This window comes from Vipera ursinii (assembly GCF_947247035.1).
Source record: "Vipera ursinii genome assembly, chromosome: 1".
In the NCBI taxonomy this organism is placed as follows: domain Eukaryota; kingdom Metazoa; phylum Chordata; class Lepidosauria; order Squamata; family Viperidae; genus Vipera; species Vipera ursinii.
In genome coordinates, this window is record NC_139512.1 from 248,524,565 (window position 1) to 248,544,840 (window position 20,276).

At 42.9% G+C, this 20,276-nt stretch overlaps 1 protein-coding gene across 1 annotated transcript in view; it reads right to left on the reverse strand.

The window, feature by feature from the left end:
• The window catches only part of SIM1 (SIM bHLH transcription factor 1), a gene marked incomplete at both ends in the record, with an annotated part of 71,312 nt that overhangs the window by 24,491 nt on the left and 26,545 nt on the right, over positions 1 to 20,276 (reverse strand). Inside the window, 7 exons of the mRNA XM_083348348.1 lie at positions 5,593 to 5,740; positions 10,733 to 10,839; positions 11,104 to 11,303; positions 13,493 to 13,578; positions 13,707 to 13,815; positions 15,589 to 15,678; positions 17,187 to 17,269. Coding sequence (XP_083204474.1) covers positions 5,593 to 5,740; positions 10,733 to 10,839; positions 11,104 to 11,303; positions 13,493 to 13,578; positions 13,707 to 13,815; positions 15,589 to 15,678; positions 17,187 to 17,269 — 823 coding nt within the window. The remainder of the gene's footprint in view (positions 1 to 5,592; positions 5,741 to 10,732; positions 10,840 to 11,103; positions 11,304 to 13,492; positions 13,579 to 13,706; positions 13,816 to 15,588; positions 15,679 to 17,186; positions 17,270 to 20,276) is intronic.

Here is a 20,276-nt window from a genome sequence, read left to right on the forward strand (position 1 = left end):
ACACCTCCTCCAGTCTGTGGAAAAAACCTCTCTCCAGACCAAAGATCCTAGTAAGGCTATGCACACACTTTGAAAATGATTGTACAGAAGGATGGAATCTGTGGTCCCAGGAACTCATTTAGAAAGGCTGATTGTAAATATTGCTTAATAGTGATCTTTTAAAGATTGTTTCAAGAAGATATGCCTTCAGTGTATAAGACAGACACAACACACTGAAAATGTTAGCCTTGTGTCTGTATATAAATAAATATATTTTAATTTAATAGCCCATATTTTGATGCATTTGTAAGCAGTTCAGAGTTGGTCCTCAACAATAAGCCATTGATAGTCTCAATTGCTTTGATCTCTTCTCTATGAAATAAAAGTATTGTGGCTCATATAAACTGTTTCCGTACCAGCAATTTGAAGAGAACAATTGGAACTTTAATCTACAGTATTATGAGACTTTAATCCATTAAGAATTTACTTCCATGTGTTTATATGAATTAATACTGAACCTTCTAGCATTGTATATGTGTTTGTGTGTATACACATTTTTATTTAATTGGCTAAAAAGCAGTTTTTAGCATTTTTTCATAGTTATACAGAATTGGAAAAGGGCTTATATAGATGAAATGAAGAAGCTATAGAGGTAAAATGGAGGAATTGCTAAGGGGAAAAAATCATCAGAAATATTTTTTAGTAGGAAAACAACTGTGATTAAATAGTAGGGCAAATATTGGAACTTCATCAAACAATTTTCACAAATATATGTTTTCCTGAACAAAAGGTTAACTGCCTCCTGGGCTTATGTATGGATAACAGACAACACGTGGGACAGAACAAATCCTCAATATTACAAAATACAGTATTCAAAATCAAAACATCAAAGTGCAAAAAAGCAAAACCAAATTAATTATCTGGGCAGATATTATTCAGTGTTTTTACAATCTGTAATTACTTGCCCAGTCTATTAATGGATGCAGGTATCAATGAGGATAAATATATTTTCATATTCATATATCTATATCTATATCTATATATGCTTTAATCACACGTTAGACAGAATTATTCCTCAAAGACCAGTAATTAAGATGAAAGTGTATATACTTATAACAAAGAGGGAAACCCAATCCAATCAGAACATAATATTGTATTAATAATTTCTAAGACTGTAATTCTATATACGTTTATTGGGAATATGTTCTACAGTGCTGGGGAAATGGAATATGTTTCTTAATAGGAAATATATTATGGTGTACTTTTGTGTTATATAAATAATTTCATGAATCTCTCTCTCAGTAAACAATCCCTAGGCTAAGCCAGCATGCAGCCCATGTCAGAGAATGACATCAACAGAGTACCTTAACTGAATTGTTTACCTGGGTTAGCAATTGAAAGGATTTGGGGAGTGACAACAGTAGGAGGAACTCATTTAAAATCTTGAAAAATCCAAATGTCAGGGCTTAGTTGCAAGATCTGACTGAGGAAGTGGCCATGTTATTGGACTCACAATTGGACTCACAATTAGTTGCACAATGTCCAAAAATGCCTACTAAAGTAATAAAAGAGAGGCAGGATAAATGCAAGTTCAATCTGAATTGAGCTACATATATCCCTAAATTTCTCTTTCACAAAATCATGCCATTCCAAACTGATGGCAAATCGAATGTGCCGACTCTCAGCAGAAAGTTAAAGAAATGCTTTAATCCCCCAAGAGCGTTTTCCTGACCAAATAGAACAGTCACATTGCCTACCCCCTGGAGTAATATCCCCAGAGGTTCAAATTAACCTGACTTTACAAATTTTTAAACAATCTTTAAAAATCTGGTGTCACGCCCACTGGCATATACTCTGTTATGTTAAATGTTATTCTTTTTTCCCTAATTTTTAAACTATTTTATCTTTTTTAACTGTACAATATCCAGAAGCTGTATAAATACAAATAGATAAATAAACAGTTTCCAGATTCTATATTCCTTGCTCTCTGGGCCTTTCAGCTGCTAATAAATATTTTTTTAAAAAAAAAACCTACATCTTACATTGCACATCTCTGCCTTAAGAAATCAATATTGTGTAATAGCTGTCTGTACTTGAGACCACTGAAATTCTCATTTCTCCGTATGTTCAGTTAAAAGCACCAAGCTAGGAAGCTGATGATACCATAAGGTACAAACAAGCAAAGGAACAGCAGAGTTTTGTTGATACTGTTCTGTTCTTCACTCCACTGCAGTGAAACATGAATCAAGACAGCCAACTGGAAGATTAGCAAACATTATGGCTCTCTTTAACAGCACTATTAAGCCAGTTGTCTATGGAGATTGTCAGTCATCCAGGTCACGGTTGTCCCCAAAGTCCTTTATTTCCAAAGGCAATTGGACTTTCTCATTTTTTTCCCCTTGAAGATAGTTTGCTTCTCATGCAAGAAGTTTCCTTCAGTCCTGACTTCTGAAGTCAGAAGCTTCTTGAATGAGAAGCGAACCATCTTCAGGAAAAAAAAACAACACAAGAAAATGCAGTTGCCGTTTGAAGGGGGAAAAAAACACCTTTGGGACTATTAAGCTGGTAATTAAATTAACCCAAGAAACGAGGTGGGGAAAGGTTTGCACAAAACATTAGAGCATATTTGTCCGACCTCTGCATTAATGATCTGGCTAAGTCAGAAAAGATAGGAGAGTGAAGGAAATAAACAAACTTTTATCTATTTTATTTATTAAATTTGTATGCACCCCCCACCTCTCAAACTTTCCTCTCTAATTCCACCCAGTTTCAGGTGCTTCGTTTCCTCCCCCACCAGTTGCTGAACCATCTTGCACAGACAGGAACCAAGATCCTGTCACGCTTTCTCAGTAAAACGCCCAGCCCTGGAACAGTTTTCTCCCAGATATTTGAACTGCCCCTTCCTGTACAGCTTTTTATTAGCCGTAAGAAATGCGGATCTTCCCAAAGGCATTTGGGAAGATCATACCAAGGATAAGCATGATTGGGTGAATGCTCTCAGTTACTCTTTGATGGTTTCGCTGTTTTCAGTCCTACCTATATTGGTTGCTGTAAGCCAGACATGTCAAACACAAGGCCCAGGGGCCGGATCCGGCCCGTGAAGTGGTTTCATGTGGCCCGTGAAGCCATCCTGGAAGCAGTGAGGGAACGGCCCCCACTGCCTTGGCCCTGGCCCAGAGACCCTCCTTCTGCCAGAGACCCTCAGATCTGTCCCACTCCTGCCCAGGCCCCCATAGGCACCCTTGATGCGAACGATGTAGAGCTGGCCACGCCCACCCAGTAGGCCATACGCACTCTAGCCACGCCCACCCGGCCCCCTGAGGGCAACCGCAATGCTGATGCGGCCCTCAATGAAATTGAGTTTGACACCCCTGCTGTAAGCCATTCAGTCTCTAGAGCAGAGCAACATATAAGTCACAGCAAATAAATAAACAATTATAGTAACTAAAGGACTAACACAAAGGGGGTGGGGGGAAAGAGGGATTTTGAATATATAATTATCAGTAATTGAAACTTTGATTCAAATAAACAGAGTACAAAAGCACCAATGGACAAAAAGCACATATGCTCACCTTCCAAGATGCATTGGCAGAATATCCCTATAGATAAATAAACTAAACAATACAATGACTTTCTATAACAATATATCTTGTATTTATGTGACAGGGTTGATCTATTAACCAATTTAGAGATGGAAAAATATGCTTCTGTCAGCAGCTATAAAGGTAGAGATTTCCTTGAGTTGGGATTGATTCTTGATGACTTCATGAAGATAACCATGTAGCTTTCTTAGCAGCAATAACCACAGATGTCTTCTAGAATAAATCTTTATCTTTCCAGATTAGCATAAAGTCCTAGAGTAGTTGCCTAACAACTTAGGGTTTCCCATCTACATTAAATACTAATCTTTTATGAGCCTGCCATATTGTTTGGGGATAAACCAAGGCAGTGGCATAGCGTGGGGGGTGCAGGGGGGGCCGGCCACACCAGGCGCAACATCTGGGGGGGCGCGCTCGCACTCACAGCTCTCTGCCCCTGCCTGGCTCACTCTCTCTCACTGCAGTGCTGGCTGTGCGAATCCGATCCGAGCCGCCGGGTCGCCGGCCACTGTGGAGGGGGGGTGCCAGGCGTGCGGTGCAGTGCAGAGAGAGAGCGAGGGACTATCTGGGGGAGGGACAGTGCAGCAGCCGGGTGCTTGCCCCGGGTGCTGACAACCCACGCTACGCCACTGAACCAAGGTCAGCTGAGTTTTAGTGCTATCTCATAGCCCAGTCAGTATCTTTTTCAAACCCTGAAAAACTACAATTTCTCACAGTGTCCAGGCATCAAACCATTAAAAAGAAAACATTAAAAGGAAATACCTTTTATTCTTTTTTTAAAAAAAATACTCTTTTAATTAAGAGTATAAAATATCAATTTCATCTTGAAATCTTATGCAAGGACATGCAGATCTATGAGATTTAGCTATCTTTTAAGGTACAGGCTATTTTTTGTTTTTGCAATATATAAGGTGGATTTTTTAAATTGGGGTGCCAATGGATATCTTCCATGTTATTGTAACTGCCATGGTTCACATATTACTGGATGTTTTACTCTATTGTCTGGCTCTCTGTCTTTATACACTAACCATCATGCTTTCAAACAGAATTTAGAAAGGAAAATGGGACTCTGGTGTGTCCATTGTCCTTTAGCAACCTGGATCCAGGGAACAAAAGAGCAACGATAGCTGTATCAGAGAAACGTTTGAGAGGGAGAATGAAAGACAGAGCTTTGCATGCAATTTCACATTCTTTTTGTAAGTGCAATCGTGCAGACATTTTTACTCCTAGCAACTGCCTAAGTATTAATTACGATAGGATAAGGGACATTTTCAACATTTTTAATCCTCTTTCCTTGTCCTGCTTACAGTATATTTTTCTCTTATAGGCTATTGTTTTGCTAACTGAGCCCCTTCTAGTCACTCCAACTCTTTCCCCTACCCCATTCCTCTCTCCATATAATGCTTCATCCCTTTGAACAAGAAAGAAATCACAAAGCTTTGATAGATACTCTGGATAAAATTAAGAACTTCAAACTCCCAGGTTCTGACCCCCTGTTTCAGAGGAAAAAGAAAAACAGATGTCCTGTTTGTTAAGTATAAATAACTCCGTACGTTGAAACCTTTCTTTTACGCTGCATTAGATTTTATTTAATGCAGGGTGCCCCTTCAGCTATAAGAAGGCAGAAAGTGAGCAAACATTAGGGGTGACAAAGCCCTAAATCTTGCTCATTTCCCTCTAGGAGAACAGAAGAAGACAGGAAAGGAAAGCTTTCAGGCAGATGAAAGAACTTCAGATATACTGGCCAAACTCATAGAAAGGGCGGTACCCGTGAACTAAAAACTTCAGCCAAAGTGGATTTGGCTGGGAGGGGAGGATTGAAATATTAGCCCTTTTTACGGCCCCACTTAAAGCGTTCCCATAACAGGCAAAAGAAAAGTAGTTCATTTTTTTTATGCAATCCAGCTCTGAAGCAACGGCCCCTCTTGCACTGAATGAATTCTCAAAACTGGATGGGAGCACTCAGGTGCCCTCTTCTGAAAAGTACCACAGAGCTTCCAGGACACGGACTTACGTGAGCACATAGTTGACGCTGACGATGCAATGGGGCCGGGAAGACCGGCTGTTGTGAACGATGGTGGCGTAGCTCTGCACCCAAACCCAGCCACCTTGTTTGGCCAGGAAACGGTAATATTTAGTGGTGACTTGCCCTTTTACTAGCACTGAAAGAGAAAACAGTAGCAGATTTAATTAAGGAAGGAATATTGCAGAGTCTGTTCTCTCAGGACAGAAGACCAGCATATAGACCATGATACTCATGAGGATTTATATCTTGCTTTTTCCTCCAGGAGCTTGAGGAACATACATTGTATTCCTTTCTACAAATTGACCAAATCTCCCAATGAGCTTCCATGACTTAAGGTGGTCTTGTATCTGAATCTACACAGTCCTAGTCCTGACCCTCTACACTGCATTGTAAAGGCTCCACTTCATCAATGCTTCATTGACATTTTATTTAATATTCAGGAAAGCTTGGAAACCTCCAGTTCAAACCAACTTTTGTTTTTGCCAGTCGCTTCACAACCTTCTACCCAACCAGTCAATAACAGGCTTCATGAAGATAAAAACACTATGGAAAGACCATTGATGCATTCTATAGAGCACATAAACTAATTTATTTTTCAAGAAGAAATACTTCTTATCCCCACAACCTATTGCCTGTTTGATACATAGCCATGCCCTTTACCATTGCTATCATAGGGATTCTTGGAAGTCAATTTGTTCCATGAAGAGCATAGGAACCAAAAGTACATAAATGATTATTAACTATGTCATTCTACATGTGACTGCTAAGAGGTAAGCTGCAGTGAATTCAACGAGACTCAATCTCATATTTACAGAGAACCTGCCCCTCCTCAACATGGTGCTTACCAATTTACTGGGAGTTGCAATCCAACACATCTGGAGAGCTCCAAATTGAAGAAACTAGTATGCAGAAGACTACCTATAGTAGAAATCTATGTATCAGAAGTATGTATCAGAAGTCTATGTATCTACGTATCGGAAGCAAATCCCTGAAGATTGGGGGGAGGATTTAGTTATCTAAAATCGGCTATAAAATTTCAGCACCTGACCTCTTTTCAGATAATAATTCATCAATTACAAAATGATGTTTCAGAAGGCAGTTATTTAATGACAATTACAGAAGCAGCAGGTAATTTAAGTACTCAAAGAGCTATTTTTCAAATACTTTTTGTTAATCAATGACTTCAGATTTTCTAGTGTCAACATACTAAATGATCCTGTACAGTAGTTGAATTTCTTTAGAGTGGAACATCAACACAATAATTTCTATAAGTAGATGATCTATTCTCTTCAGTAAATGACCAGCCTAATTCTCTATTTCAGAGGGCATTTAATGGGCAATATAAACATGGATTCTCTTTTCTCTCAATTTTACTTATAAAATGAAGCACTGAAATGAACCTGGCTTTGCGTGAGATTTGAAAAGACTAAAATCTGAGCATTTTACAAGTCATTCTGAATCCTGTATACTTCAAAGATGGTTGAGGTGCATGCATTATCCACAGGACTTCAAAAATTAAAGGTATCGCACATGCATAAAGCAAAAAAGTGGCTTTAAACCTATTCATTCTAGATGGTGTCTTAGCTTTAATGTGATCACTTCTCCCACATTTGGAGTTGAAACATTAGAAGAGGTTTTGCCTGCTGTTTTTCCACTTATGGCAGAAGACAAAAGATACAGAACTCAAGAAGGGGATCAGTAAACTATGGAAAGCAGTGAAGCAACTTTCTTTGGAAAAGTATATCCTAACCTGAAAAACTATCCTAGGCTCATTTACCAGGAGGTGAAGGTGAAATCAATGGTATTATTTCATGTGCATGTAGTTATAAAATAGGTTTTAGTCATCAGAGTGAGTTGCAGGAAAGTAAGAATGACCAAAATCCCAAACCTCCCTTGATTTGAATAGTTCTGGATCAACAAAAGATCTCACTGTAATTGCTCATTTAGAATTGAGATAGCATTCCACAGAGGCCACTTTCAAATCATTCTCATACACTATTCTTAACACATCACAGAACAGAGCAAAATCAGGGGAAGGGGAACATGCATGTTTACTGCTTCATGAAAATAAACTTTCTAAGAAGTGGAGTTGATTATTCCATTTCCTTAATAGGTCTCAGGTTCTTTGGGAAAAAATATTTTAAAAATCCTCTTTGAAATATAGTCTGCCCTCTTTCTTTCTTTCTTTCTTTCTTTCTTTCTTTCCTTCTTTCTCTTTCTTTCTCTTTCTTTCTTTCTCTTTCTTTCTCTTTCTTTCTTCCTTCCTTCCTTCCTTTCTTTCCATGAGCTTTTCCAAACTGGCATAAAGTGGCACAAACTTTCTCAAACTGGCATTTTTTAAAGATGAATTGGAATTGCAGATTTTCCTGCCATCAAGCATCACCTACCAATGGGATAAACAGTCAAAAACTGCTTTCTTTAACATGTACGTGAGGGGAGAGAAAGTTAGGTGAATAGGTGACTTAAGTCACACAGCATGTTGCCCAACTAACAGGTTACAAGTATTCCTCATCTAGAAACCTGCCTATTGGACTGTTTTGGGACACAGTCCAGCATTCTTCTGAATATAAAAAAACAAACAACTACCATGCTGATAGGTTGTAGATGTAGAGGGAGGGTAGATGATGAAGTTACTAATAGGAGCTACTAATAGCAAGCAAGCTCCATTTGTGACTTGCCAACTAAGTAAGTGAAAATGGTGCTACTGATCCACAACCACCACCAGTCATAAAAACAGTAAAAGATATGGCCATGCAACCCCCATTTTGCTAATTTAAATAATGCACCAGTAAGTAGCATTCTCAAGCTATTGTCATTTGAAGTATAGCACACTTTCAAAAAAAAAAAAGTACTACCCTTGTGTATACAAAGAGCCTACATAATGTGACAAAGCTTTGGAAACTAGCAGTTAGACATCACATGAGTCTCTGGGCAAGCCAGATATTTGGTGTCTCTTCCAACCTAAACCAAGATTGCCATAGAGGACAGTGTCCAGTGGTCAGAGGGGAGGAGGGCTATAAAGTGTGTTAGATAGTGCTCATGGGGGGAAAATGGCAAAAGGTGGAAAACACTACTTCAAAACTGGAACAGCTAAATATGAATTTAAGATGCCTCAACTATGAGCTGTAGACAAAGGTAATGTTACAAATATATGGTATATCAAAATGGTTACTAGACACTGCTATGTCACATTTAGGAGATATGAGGATGATTCTTTTCGTAACAGTCAGAAGAATAATTTGTTTCTACTATCTCTGTTTATGTATATATGCATTGACTGATTGATTGCTTTAGATCCCACATTATTTTATAAATAACACAAGGCTGCAAGCATATGCAACATACCTTTCTCCTCTTATTTTCCTCACAACAACAACAACCCCAGGAGGTAGTTTGGGCCAAGAAAGAGCGACTGGCCCAAAGTCACCCAGCTGACTTTCATGGCTAAGGCGGGAGTAGAACTCACGGTCTCCCCTAACCACATATGGTGTCCTGTCTATTCTACATTTATACATACATACATACTGTATACATAGTGTTTATATGTTGGTGCAGTGGTTAGAATGCAATATTGCAGGCAAACTCTGCCAACTGCCAGGAGTTTGATCCTGACCAGCTCAAGCTTGCCTCAGCCTTTCAGCCTTCCGAGGTCGGCAAAATGAGGACCCAGATTGTTGGGGGCAACAATGTAAACTGCTTAGAGAGTGCTGTAAAATGCTATGAAGCGATATATAAGTGCTATTGCTATTGCTAGAAGTGAGTCTCATTGAATTCACTAAGGTTAACTCCCAAGTAAAAATTTGGTTGCTGCTTTTGTCATTATTGTAATTCTTATTTCCCTACTAGTGAAACAACCTTCTAGAGTCACCTATTTGTGTTGTAATAATAGACATGAAGATAGGCTTTATATTACTTCAAGAATGTCTGGATGATTCTAAGAAGTCAATACAGGTCATTATCTTGATGTTCACTGCAGATAGAGTGAACCAAAGCCAAAGATAAAAATAGAAGCAGGCGGAAATCAGAGCATCTACTGCTATAGTACAATACAGAAATCCTGTGTGGAAAAAGTAATGTTTCATGGTCACAGGAATTTAGTGATTATGATCACAATAACACAATTCGTAGTAGATCAAACAGTGCTCCCCTAGACAATGAATTCATTTCTTGTATAAAATATCTTTAAAAGCTGGTGTTTTTTTCTTTTCTAAAGTTGTGTCTCCAGCCCCTGCTGCCATGTACTTAATGGGTGGAAGAATGACAAAAGGATGTGCTCTTTTGTAACATATTGGAAGCAGCAGTATCTATTGAAGAAGAGGATTTTAAAAGTTGGTGATTTTAAAGCCCCACTTCTTTGTGTGTGCATGCAACATCAAGAGACAGATAAGCCTTGGTGGAGCAGTGGGCTAATGTATGAGCCTTGGTGGAGCAGTGGGCTAATGCCTCCTTAAGTAACACCAGCTGCCTGCAATTAGTGCAGGTTCAAGTCCCACCAGGCTCAAGGTTGACTCAGCCTTCCATCCTTCCGAGGTAGGTAAAATGAGGACCCAGATTGTTGGGGGCAATTAAGCTGACTTTGTAATAATGCCGCTTGGGGGGGGGGGTGAAAGCCCTAATAAGCAGCCATATACATAGAATGAAGGCTACTGCTAAGCACACTGGTTTGTGCTTAAATTGTAAGCCGCCCTGAGTCTTTGGAGAAGGGCGGGATATAAATGGGATTAAAATAAAAAAAATAAAAAAATAAAAATAAAAGGGATGGGGCTTGGTTCATGTGGCCATGATAACCATCTTGACTTACTAACTTCCCCAAAGTGTGCCTGACTGGACCCATAGGAGATATTGCCCTTTGCAATGTATCTATCCCTTCCCCCACCCCTTCCCTTCCCTTTTTTTATCAACCTGTTGAAAAATATATCTTAATTTTGTTATCCCTCTCTTTTCAACTATGTGCTGAGACTGTCTTACTAGCAAAGGTGAGTTCAATTGCTCTTCTGCTTGGGAAAGTCCCAGCCAGTCAGCCCACTTTACTTTGGGAGTAAGTCCCTCTGAACTCAGTGTGACTTACTTCTGAGTAAACAGGGCTCAGCTGAGGGCTTCAAAGTCTCAAAGGGAAGAGGCTCCTTACGCAGGTGGTGAGCGCAGCGCAAATGGAAAGTGTCACAGCCATGGACGTGGTGGTACAGTGTCTTCTCAATCAAGTCCTGAGGTTCATAACCAGTCAGCTCAGCTACCCTACCAAAAAGAGAGAGAAAGAGAGAGAGAGAAAGACAGAATGAGATTGGCTTCACACATCATGCCAAGCCAGATTTTTAATCATGGTTTGTTAATAAGCCTCAGTAAGGTTGGTTTACCAGCAGACTAGATCAAAATTAAAGCAAACAAACCCTATGAGAATGAGATGGAAGCCCAAATAGATTCAGAAAAGAAAAGAGCAACCAGCCACCTAATCTTGTTTGGGCTATTGTTGGCCTAAAGGAAGCCCAAGTGATGACTTACCGTGAATCAAGGAAGATAAGCTTCATATCCAGGCTGGCCCGAAACATAAACATATTGCTGTGCAGCTTAATCTCCGTCACAGCACTGGGGGGTAAGGAGTGGCCCACTGCCACCAAGCCAACATTTTGGTAACAGCCATCAAAAGGGGACATGTCCAAGCTGTACTGGCGGATCTTTAGGTAACCACTGCAATGAATCACCTGTCAGGGCAAAGAGACAAAAAAAGTCATCTCAAGTCATCTACACAACAGCAAGCCACCCCCACCCCCTTGCAGGCTTCTGCCATGCAAGGGGTATATCAGTGTGGGGTATATCAGAGCCCAATTATACAATTAACCAGGTTTTCCATATGATAGGCACACTAGAATGACATGCATGTCTGAATGGGGGAATTCCAAAAGGAACGTGGAGGATATCCCCTCCCCACATGTTGATGCTTCTCAGTGAAAGCACCCTGTAGTCCATTTTGTATCTTCTCATTGCTCCTCTCTTCATACATTTATATTTCCAAAGGATCACTTTTGGTGCAAGCCTGAATAAAGTTAAATTATATTCACTGCCAGTCTTCAACTGTATAGTAACAAGCAAACAACATGTATCCATGCTCCAGCAATCCTAATGATGAGCCCTCAACAAGTATTATTTTACCTTCAAGCATGGAATAAAACAATTACCTCTAGTGATATTTCACCACACAACCCTATGCACGCTGATTTTGAAATAAATGCAACTATCCTATGGGATTTGTAGATAGATTTGCGGCCTGAAACAATTTTCCTTTTTGTGAATCACAGTGTGTAATAGTGTCATCTAGCCATTGCTACAGAAATTCATGGCGCTAATGATTTTATAGGGCATTTCTTCAGTAGCAATTTATAGCTCTTCTAACAACACCCAGCTATTATTCTGGTGATATAAAACCTGCTTTCCTTCCTGTTAGATCAGCACAGTGATGGTGTATGCTATAAATTGCTTTTAATTTCTAATGAAGGAATGGCCTATAAGATACTATGAATCACTGTGAACACAGCCTTAGGAGTTACAGTGAATGTAACCTGCCTGGAGGGATCTTTCCTATCACTTGATAAAAGCATGTCAACATGCAAGAATTCAAAAGGATAACAGTTCTGTACACTGCATGGGTTTATGAGACAGGCTACATTAATGGCTGGAAAGACAATATGGAGCAAGAGGAGAGATCCTGGCTACATAAATAAAAACTTCTGAAACAAGATTGGCACAGAACCAATCCCAAGAAATACTATAGACGTCCGCAGACAATTCAGCTATTTTCATTCAACAAGTAATTACACTAAGGCTCATTGAAGCCCTTTTTTTAAAAAAAATATTATTTCATAGGCTTGCTTTCAGAGATGAATGTCCTGCAATCCATGAAGCTTAAGACAAAAACCTCTTCAGTAATCTTTTAAAGCTCAGCCCTCAGCCCCCTATGCCTCTGTTCAGACACAAGTTCCATCAAGTAGTGTAAAATTAATAACTACATAGGTTTTAGCCTTAAGCAAAATTCTAATTTTCAGGCTGCACTGAAAAAAAAATAATTCCACCACCAACAGAATACTCAGCCTTTTAAATTAACCAAGAATATCTGAACTTGATTTCTCTAGGATCTCCCTACCAAATAAGGATCCTTGAAATTTGAATGCCCCTTCAGTGATTCTTAGTGTGCAAGCCTACCCCCATTCAGCGTATTGGGGGTTTATCCATAACGGTAACAGAGAAGGCAAACTTGTTTTCTGTATGCTGGGGATGTATAGATTTCCCTGAATTTAAGCTGAGTGAAATCATGGGGGCTTAAGTGGATTTCAAGGGGCTTACTCCCAAGTATGCAGAGGCTCGCTGCTTTACAAACTAATCCTATGCCTGTTTACTCAGCTATAAATTTCACAGTATGGGGCTTCCTCCTAAATAAGTGTGGGCGACATCTCTATCTCAATTAGCATGAAGCCTCGGAGGAAAAACCTCCTATCTGAAAAGACAAGAACGCAGCCACTACCCGGGCCAACAACTGCAAGACATTCAAAGGGAAAGCGCTGCAATCTGACCCTTTCCAGATAGGCTGGGATTGCAATGCTTTCAGAGCTGCCAGATTCCCAAAAGGCGGGGGATCCGCAGTTTCAAGAGCGCCAAATTGGGCAAGCCGGCAATACTTGGAGTGAGTAGCATACCAGCCCTGATGATGTTGCCTAGTTTGGGTAACGAAACGTCTGCAAGAAAACAGCCAGGCGCGGACAGCCACCAAGGGACCCCACCCACCCTCGTTGTGGAGTTTCCAAGGCGCCTTTTACACGTTCAATAGTATACCTTCCGCCAGCCGGGACTCCGGCAGTTCTCAGCTTGGCCACCAGTTGGCGCTGGCGCCGCTACCTACCTTGTAGCCTCCGCAGGTGAGGCCCGCGTTCCTCTTGGCCAAGACGCATTTCATCCGTAGGAAAAAGGAGCGCTCGATCTCGTACTCTGCGAGGCAAAGGAGGAGAGTGCGCATGTCAGGGAGGAGGCTGCTCGCGCGACCCCCCCCCTTCCTCCTCCTCCTCCTCCTCCTCCTCCGCCGCCGCCGCCTTTCCTTCCCCGCCCGAGCGAGTTACCCTGAACGAAGTGGGAATGGTAGGGCTGATGAGCGGTGAGGACGGCGGTCATCTCGTCGTGATCGGCCGGGTGGATGTATTCGTAAATGCTGTTGCCGGTCAGCTCTACCTGAAAGAAAGGAAGCGGGGCGGGGGTGGGGGGAGAAGAGCGCTGCAGCGTATTGAGGCAGGGTTGCCGGTTCGGGTCTGAGGCTGGGGGAAGACTGGGGCTTTGACTGGGAAGACCCCCCCCCGATCCACACAATAAATGGGACGACGGGTTCCATTCCCCCCCCCAAAGCCTGAGTTCGCACGTCGTGGGCTCTGGTTAGGACAGGGGTCTTCAAACTTGGCCCTTTTATGACTTGTGGACTTCAACTCCCAGAATTCCTCAGCCAGGCACGCTGGCTGAGGAATTCTGGGAGTTGAAGTCCACAAGTCATAAAAGGGCCAAGTTTGAAGATCCCTGGGTTAGGATTTAATGGCATTGGGTGAACCCAGCTCGTGCGAACCAGGCTGCGTGCGAACCCAGCGAATGGGCCCTTAGGCTTTTGCTTGCTCTCTGCCTGCTGAGGTAGGCAACGAGCAAGCAAGACACCCAACAACTTCTGGCCCTCCTCCAGGCCACGATCTTCCACTCGTTTGGAGGGAGGGAGGGCGGGTGGCTCGAGTGATCCCCTCGTGGGGAAGGATCTAGAGGCTACAGAACGCTGCTGAAGGTTTGGGATGGAAATTTATCGCAGGTTAAGGCGGTTAAATTAAATGGCTAATCTTGACATCCCTCCTCTGCTTGTACGGTTAAAAAAAAGTATCCTTTCACCTAGTAGAGCAAGCAGGCTATGAAAAGGCTGGGCCAAAAGACGCACCAGGTTTTTCTATGTGGAGATAATTTGATGGAGCGGGAAGGTCGCTGAGTTCCAGCCTAGAACTGTGGCCAGAACAGCATCACTCTTGAGGCTGCAGTTTAAAGGTTTAATCAAAACCAGTAAATCCCAATGAGCAGAATAGAATGCATCCGGAAGCTTCAATTCTCTATATTTCCCTGGAATGACTACCACCGACTCCAAGGCAGCTTCCAAATTGGAGCACACTGTCAGAGCAGCACAGGGAAAGAGTGTAAAACTGGAAACACCACCTGCGTTATTCCACAGAGGTGTCCCAAACAGCAACTTGTCCCCATTGCTCTTGGTATCCTTCTGATCATTTTGAGAAGACCTGAAGTCTCAACCCTGATGGCCTCACTCCACTGGAGTCGCCTTCAAGGGGATTTGAAAACATGTTCTTGATTTGGAATGAGATGGATTCAAGGCATTCACAAAACGCAGTGTCCTAGGAAAGACTTTCAGAAGACAAGTCCATTGAACTAAAGACAAGTCCATTTAACAAAAACCACTCTATCTCTTTAGAACACCAAATAGCTGTTTTTAATGGGGGGGCTATGTTTTTAATCGGAGGTATGTTTTTAATGGAGGGGTCCCTCCCGGGGGACGGGACGTTGGATTTCAGATTGATCTGACCACGAAATGTTCAAGACAGAGCATTTAAAATAGAGATATAGAGATAGATGATAGATAGATAGATACATAGATAGATAGATAGATAGATAGATAGATAGATAGATAGATAGATAGATAATAGATAGATAGATAGATAGATAGATATAGAAATAGAGATAGATAGATAGATAGATAGATAGATAGATAGATAGATAGATAGATAGATAGATAGATAGATAGATAGGTAGGTAGGTAGATAGATAGATAGATGATAGATAGATAGATAGATAGATAGATAGATAGATAGATAGATAGATAGATAGAGGGATGGATGGATGGATGGATGGATGGATGTTGAGGTATGTTGAGGTATGTTGAGGTCGATTCCACTGGGATGATTAACGTACCTGCGATAAACCCAAGTGTACCGAGGCAGTCTCCGAAATATACATGATCTTGCCATCAGGAGCTACCACAAAAATGAAACCATCCAAAGTCTGAAAGAAAGAAGAGAGCAAAGATCAACTTTCCCTGAGCGCATAAATTTTTTCTCCTGGTTCTGCCGAGATTGCCTTCTAACAAGAAGTGGAGAACTGCAGGCTCCACTTTTGACCATTTCCTGCCTGGCAATTTCAGTCCTTAGCGCTCCTGTCTCCCCCCACCCCCCCACCCCGGGGGCCAATCTGTGTGGACGTATAAAAGCTATCTATGTTCGCCATGTCTTGCCTCCGGCAGTGGCTGGATGGCACTAAAAATTGCAAATGTGGAATGGCTTTGGAGTGGTTAAGCCATTAAGTCTAGAAACCGGGAGACTGGGAGTTCTAGTCCCGCCTAAGGCAGAAAGCCAGTTGGGTAACCTTGAGCCAGTCACTTTCTCTCAGCCCTAGAAAGGAGGCAAAGACAAAACACTTCTGAAAAACCTTGCCAAGAAAACTACAGGGACTTTTCCAGACAGACTCCGAGAATCAGACGCAGCTGAACCGGGAGAGCGAGTGCGAGACAAAATGTAGCAACCCGCATAATGGAAATGAGATTTGCTTTAGAGCACTGCAAGGACGGTTGGGTGGCCTATAAACCACAACTCAGGACGTCCAAAGAAGAGGCCCAGGAAAGAGCAGAAGGCCTCCAAGGTCCCTCCCAGCTCTATTCTATTCTAAAGGGCCTTCTCCTTGCCCAGTCAAATCCTAATCACCGAGGCGGCAATTGTAGCCCTTACTTCCGAAGAAAAGGGCCGCAATGGTACTAGTCTTTCGGAGCCAGGCTCCCCTTCCATCTGAACTGTCCATAGCTTCCATCATTCCCTACCCCAGCTTCGTCATGCCTGGTTTGAATGATCGAGATTAAAGTCCAGAATACCTCGACGCCACCAAACTGATGGTAAACAAGTTTCATGGGAGTAAGGTGGTTTTCCCCCCCTCTTTTAACAATTAAATGTATACTTCACCTTTCCATCTAAGATTGTTACTCAATCAGACGATACCAAAAAAAACCAACCTCCTATCCCTTAGGCTACTATGTTCTTCATGCCCCCATGTGAATAACTAACCCTTGGTCTATGGATCTTTCATTTATCGGGGCGTTCTGGAGTCCACGTGTGTTTCTTCTGAGGCCGTGATGGTGTTGGAAGGTAAGCACGTTTTATAAAACGCATAAACATTATTTACACGACTAGGTCGAGTCGGAGCTGTTTTGCCAGCGGGATGCTCTCCAGATGGATTGGGCTTTAACGACCGTGGTTCAGAAAAGCCACAGTGGTAGGGCATGATGGGAGTTGAAGCCAACGTGACTGGAAAAGTACCGCAACTTTCCCAGCTTCCCAGATACTTACATGAGGCCACTTGAAACCTTGCCGGGCCCGAACTGACCCCACTTGTCTAAGCTTATGAAAGCCTCCATTTCAAGTCAATGCCCCTTCGTTGCTAAAAAGTCTGCCCTTCGAGGCCTGCTCCCACGCACCCTGACGCCTGGCAGGAAAGAGCTGCTCGCCCGCCTGTTGCATTCCTACCTGAAGCAGGTGGGATCCCAGCTCGCGACCTACGTTGTCCAGAGGGCTGGCTCGACTTGAGTGGCCCCAGGCCTCCCCGAGTCCTGTCGAGACAAAACGCGTCAAAAATAAAGGGCGGGCGGGCGGGAAAGGGAACCCAAGGTTGTTTTCCTCCTTTGAGGACCCTAAACACCAAGGGCTGGATTGGCAGAGAAGGGAATCACAAGAATGCTATCAGCATTTTTATTTTTTCCAGGGACTGTATTTTACAGCTCAAAGAACAGGAAAAAATTGGTAGCATGAATCCTCTGTCTCCTCCCTTCCTCCCCCCCCCTTTTTTGTAACCCCCTCCCCCCAATTACTACTGAGCGTATCTTTGTGGACTGCCCCTGAGAAGGAGAACCGTAATCCTCGGCAACCGATGTACCAAAAAAACGGTTTCATCTTCTAGGTGTCACAGGTCTCCTGGTCGTCGCGATTTATGAGAGTGTTTCTTAAATTAGAGGACCCGAAAGGACTGAACAGGCGACTTGCGTCGTCCCCAGAGAGAACGATAGCTGGGGCCGATGGGGATTGTCGTCCTTCCCGTTTATGGGCTTGGGGGAAATAGCGTTTCCGGTGTATGCCATCCGGTTAAAACTGCAATCCTTCTACTCCGTCGGTCTACGAAAGAGCCGATAGATAGTCCCATCCAAACCTCTGCCTTGAAATTGAGGCAGTTTATTGCACTGTTACTGTACCGTTTACCCAATAAACCCAAGATGGAAGAGTAATTTCCCTCCATAGATTAGAGTTAATTAATATTTCGGAGAATCGAAACAGCGACTTGGTCATTTGAGCCCTGAAGTCCTTCCCGCCCGCTTATCTCGAACCAAATCCTTGGGCCTCCTCCCAGAATTAGGATGGCCGAAACTGTAGCAAACAAGCCGTGGCGACCCTACAAAGCACCGCAGCAAAGTCTTCAGTTGAAACGCGAAGAAACCCTAACAAATCCCCAGCTTTCGCGTTCAAACTCCGGGGGTATTCGGCCGCCCAGTCGAGTAGTGATGGCGGAGCAATAAGACGCTGACAATAAGAAAGGTACTTTAAATAAAAAAAATTAAAAAAAATCTTCCTCCGTAATAAGGCCCGTTGCTTGGCAGAACTTTATTCGGGGGAGGGGGACTTCTTCGCTGAGTGGGGCTCCTGAGGAATTCACGAATAATTAAGGAGGCCGGGTTTTATTACTTTCTTCTGGGGGTATCTAGTGGCTTCCCAGCGGGGCTAACACCTGAAATATTCTACCGTCGTTAGTCCCACCTTGTTCAGTTTTTAAGCCCAGGTAACGCCAGCCAAGATCGGCTTGGTAAATCACTGAGCCCGCGTAAACGCATTGCTGATTCCTTGTCTCTAAACTCCGAGCGATTTCCGTAAGTAGCATTCCGTTCTTTTGGCATCAGATCCTAAAGGGGTTCTCTCTCGGATCCAAGAAAAATAATTCTTCGGCTCTAAACACACACACACACACACACACACACACACACCGCGACAAATAAACTGGATAGCCTTTCCTGTACGATCGCGCATTCTCATCCAGCCCCCTCCCCGCAATTATTTATTTTTTAGTTTCCTTTGTGAGCTGACAGCAGAAGAGGGTCACATCTCAACAAAGCCTTTGGCTCCGTTCCCACAGTTCAGCCCAACCTCCTTTCAGCGGGTCTTTGTGTCGTGCGAACCCTGCCGGATTAGCATTTGTTTTCGTCTTTGCCTAACGCCACGTGAAGAAGAATCTACGGTGGTTCCCAGCTTTGGCGCTATGGGTATTAAACTTTGTGGCCTCGGAAGCCACTAAAATGGCCAGTGATTTTTGTCTGACCTCTTTCCATGAATCAAATTGGTTATGTCAACTGGAGTTACGGTGGGGCAAGAAATAAAAAAATACTTTTTTTTACAATTATTTTCAATCTGTTTATATGTGGTGCAAAAGCTCAAGAACTATTCCATCTTCAGGGATGAAATCTAGCTGAATTTTGCCTGGCTGGTGGGGGTGGAGAATCCTTTTGACTCACCAGGTTAGCAAGTTGCCCAACTACACCCCACCCAATACAATAAAAGTTACTTTGTTGTAGTGTTTAGGTGAGTTCTAGTCCAGCTTTAGGCCCAAAGCCAGTTAGGTGACCTTGATCCCGACACTTTCTCTCAACTCGAGGAAGTAGGCAATGGCAAGAGAAGAGAAAACTGCAGGGACTTGTCACTCAATTAAAAAGAAAGGGGACCCTTTATTTTTACCGGTTCCTTTCTCTACCTGCCCCCTAAGTCATGCATAATTCACAAACAAAAATGGTCCCATCTTGCATTATCCACAGTCAGGCCAGTCAGACACCCTTCTGTGCCATCGGCCCCCTCAGGTGGTCTCGTTTCTTCGCCCCTGTAGAGAAAAGGCGGGTGTGTGTGAAACCAAAGGTGAAGTTTTGTGCGATGCCTTTTCTACTGACCGACTTCAACCGAAAGAGCTTGAGACAATGTGTTAATGCAGGGGTCTTCAAACTTGGCCCTTTTATGACTCATGGACTTCAACCCCCAGAATTCCTCAGCCTGGCACGCAGACTGAGGAATTCTGGGAGTTGAAGTCCACAAGTCATAAAAAGGTCAAGTTTGAAGAACCCTGTGTTAATGTAACTGACTCCGAAGCATCTTCAATCCACAGGACCTTTTCCCAAAGACGAAAAGGCTAATTTTACTAGTAGGGGCCAAGGGCGAAGGAGAAATGAATGGGAAGAAACGGCTATGTTTCGTGAACATGGCGGGGAAGAGAGAAATTAAAAACCGGTGGACAGGCCGGGACGAGGAGCCGGCAACCCCGCTTCGCCACGCCTCCTTTCAGCGCCTCCGCCTCTTCCGTCGCCGCCTCGCCTTCATTTTCTTGAAAGCAGCGCCACGTCGTCCGGACTCGCGCACGAGACTTGCGCTTTCCCTTCTACCGACGCTACTCGATCTGTCTGGGCCAGGGGTAGGCAACCTCGGCTCGTTTATGACTCATGGACTTCAACTCCCAGTATTCCTGAGCCAGCATAGCTGAGTTTTTCTGAAGCATAGCTAGCTCAGGAATTCTGGGAGTTGAAGTCCATGAGT